Here is a 3,257-nt window from a genome sequence, read left to right as displayed (position 1 = left end):
AAGTTACAACTAAAAATGAAAAGAAATATCTTAAGAAGAAAGTTGTACGTGCTAAAGAAAAAAAATAATGAACTTAATTCAGAACTAAGTAATGTTAAAAAAAATATGGCAACATTTTCAATTTTGAGACGAAAAGATTTAAGAACAATTAAATACTATGAGTGGTATTAATGAGTCACAAAAAACATTAATAAAAGAATGTTTTGCAGCCATCAAAACTAAAAATACCAAGAGTCGGAGATATAGTGAAAATTGGCTTTAGAACCTAACCTAACACAATGATAAATTAAAGCTATAAAATATTAACATATTTTAGCTGCTTTTTTCCAGCTGTTGAACCTATTTTTGGTTCAAGTATCTTTGTTTACACCGGCTCCATCAAATATTCTACAAGGAAAACAGAATGCAGCGTCTTTTTTTATACTGTACTCTAACCAGTGGTATTCCTTGAAGTATTATACTATGTGTAAACAATGATAATAGGTTTCCCAAGGATAGGAAAAATTAATGAAAATTAGAATAAAAACTAAAATGGACTGTGTTATCTTCTACGCTATGATTTGTATTGATGTGTCTAGTTTTGGCATGAGTAGTGCTAAATTTAGCACCACATATATCACAGACATGCTTCACTTTATCATGAACAGTTCGTATGTGCCTCTTAAGGATATCTTTCCTGTTGAATACCTTATCGCATTTTTCACATGTGTGAATGGGGATCATATGGGAAGCAATGTGTCTCGACAACCAACATTTGAACAAAAACATTTTTCCGCATATATTGCAAGTAAAAACATCGTCTCTGGGCGTCTCTTCTTCGGGGCAGTGTTCTTCACTGGAGTCTGGATTTGTCATTAGGCAACCGGCACCTTGTTCATTCACTTGAAAATATCCAATCCCTTTATATTCACATGAATGACACATACAGTCTTTGTTATCTTCTCCGAAATAATGTGGGCCGTAAGATACTGTTATTTCTTCTCCGAGTTTGATTTTTTTATTGGCTTTTACTATTGCACTGGTACTTCCTAATGAATTTATATCTGTAATTCCTTCGCAGTCGTGATTTAAGAATGCGGCAGGCCCAAGCCATAGTTTTGTTTCGCCTGTTTGGAAGGATTTCACGACTGAATTATCTCTTATTCCATCAGAAAAAAAATCATCAGTGACAGGTGCCATTGAACCGTATAATTCTTTTATAAGGTTGTTCATGTAAATGGTTTGCTTAGCCACCACTTTAACTCCAAAATCTTCGTCTCTTGGTTATCTATAAGATTTCTGATATTCAAACGGCGAACAAGCTCCAAGAGATTCTATATATTTCTGTCTTTGGAATTGTAATAGATTCTTGTCCCTCCTGGAGGAAATGCACACTGGCATAACGCCTGATTTATGTGTTCCAAAGCCGAGAATTGGATCCAAATTTTCTCGTAAGCAAATGTCATCTACAGTGCAGAGAATTTTGGTTTTTTGATTAACTAGTACCATTTTAATAAAATGAAAATATACTATATTGTAAATTATTAAAAAAATAAAATAAATAAATTATTTAAAAAAAATCCTGTGTTATGAATTATAATAATTATAATGTATTTTTGTCAACAATGACTTGTTGCTATTGTTCAAAATTAATGGTTACTAAAATTCAAAATAAACAATAATAATTATTATGTAATACTTTTAGCCATGTTACGCTTTAGGATAACATTTTATACATCAAACATGAACTGTTTTTAAGATACATACTGTACAACTAGTATATCCATTTGTGCACATTTGTGTGTATGTGCAGTGGTGTCGGAGAAGGGGGGGGGGGGGGGCAAGGGAGAAATTAACCCCTCAGTTATAATCCAACCCCTACTACTTTAAAATTAAAGGGTATACAACCGTAAATTGCTTTTAATTTATACGTTTACGTATTGAAAATTGGTCTCATTTTCATGAATGTATAAATGTGCGTAGGTACCTAATAATATTATTATTATCGATTTATTATTTATTATTATAACATAATACATAATAAACGTATTGAGTAATTTTTATTTATATATTGTTATGTATATGTTATTATATATTGTTACTTGACTAATCCCTGCCACCGCATTTAAAAATATCAATATGTTGTCAATGCCCCCCCCCCCCCCCATTTAATTTGTTGTACTTTAAAAGTTTTATGAACGTACCCACGAATAATATTCTTAATTTACAAAAATAATAACTAAAAAGGTGGGCAAGTGGATGTCGCTCTTCTGTACTGTAGGTTACAAGTTGGTCACTGTATAATGGATGGTATTAAATTTGAATTCAATGATATAATATCATTGTATAAGAAAAACGATTCTGAGTGGAGACGGTATGTCAGTATAGGTTTAAAACATATTATATACATATCTAAGGTATTAAAAAAAAATTGACCTATAAAAGGTACCTATAATAAATTCCAAAATTAATCATATCACAATATCCATTAGGTACTTATAACGCGTTATACATCAACAACAAACCGTGATACTATCAGATATATAGTAGTCAGTCTTGTAAAGTATTCGAATAAATGTATTCGAATAAAAGTATTTGAATACTTTTTTTGTATTCGAATACTATTTTAAATACATTTTTTGTATTCGAATACTATTTTAAATACATTTTTTTTTAAGTATTCAAATACGTATTCTGAATACTTTTATTTGTATTTTTTATTCTCAATCGTTTGATTTTAAGGTAAAAAATATTGTTTCTTTGATCTGCCGACATCGTTCTCAATCGTGTTGCTAAAAAGGTAAAACGTTCTCAATCGTACAACACCGACATTAATTACTGTCCGTCAATATCATGAATAATTGGAATGGCTATCTTTTGTCCATTCAATTCCAATAACATCATTTTATTTTTAATACAATTATAAGACTAGTATTTATGAGTTAGCAACAGGTTATTAACTTCATAAATGTTTAATACAATTGATGGAATAGGCTTTTCATAAAAAGCTTTTTTCATTTCAAATACTTTTCCAATAATAACGATTTCATTTGTCTTATGTTAGCTTATTATATTTTCAACTTTTATTATATCATTAGAATCATTTAATATAAATGAGTCAGCATTGTTTCCAACTTTAATTTTAATATTTTTTAAGTATAACTTCTTATATTGAAATCCTATAAGATTTTCTAAAAGTGGTCCATCAGTGTGTATATGTTTTAATTGTAAACAGTTTTTCAAATTTTGTTCAGGTGTTTTTCCCTCAATAAAATGTC

At 29.7% G+C, this 3,257-nt stretch overlaps 1 protein-coding gene across 1 annotated transcript; it reads right to left on the bottom strand.

The window, feature by feature from the left end:
• Positions 1-504: 504 nt before the first annotated feature.
• On the bottom strand, positions 505-1,212 carry LOC103309460 (histone-lysine N-methyltransferase set9-like). The gene has a single exon (XM_008184931.1). The coding sequence runs from the start codon at positions 1,210-1,212 to the stop codon at positions 505-507; it is 708 nt and encodes a 235-aa protein (XP_008183153.1).
• Between the last annotated feature and the right edge of the window lie 2,045 nt (positions 1,213-3,257).

This window comes from Acyrthosiphon pisum, chromosome X, assembly GCF_005508785.2.
Source record: "Acyrthosiphon pisum isolate AL4f chromosome X, pea_aphid_22Mar2018_4r6ur, whole genome shotgun sequence".
Classification (NCBI taxonomy): Eukaryota; Metazoa; Arthropoda; class Insecta; order Hemiptera; family Aphididae; genus Acyrthosiphon; species Acyrthosiphon pisum.
Note: the sequence above shows the minus strand (reverse complement) of the source record. Positions and strands in the feature narration are given on the sequence as shown.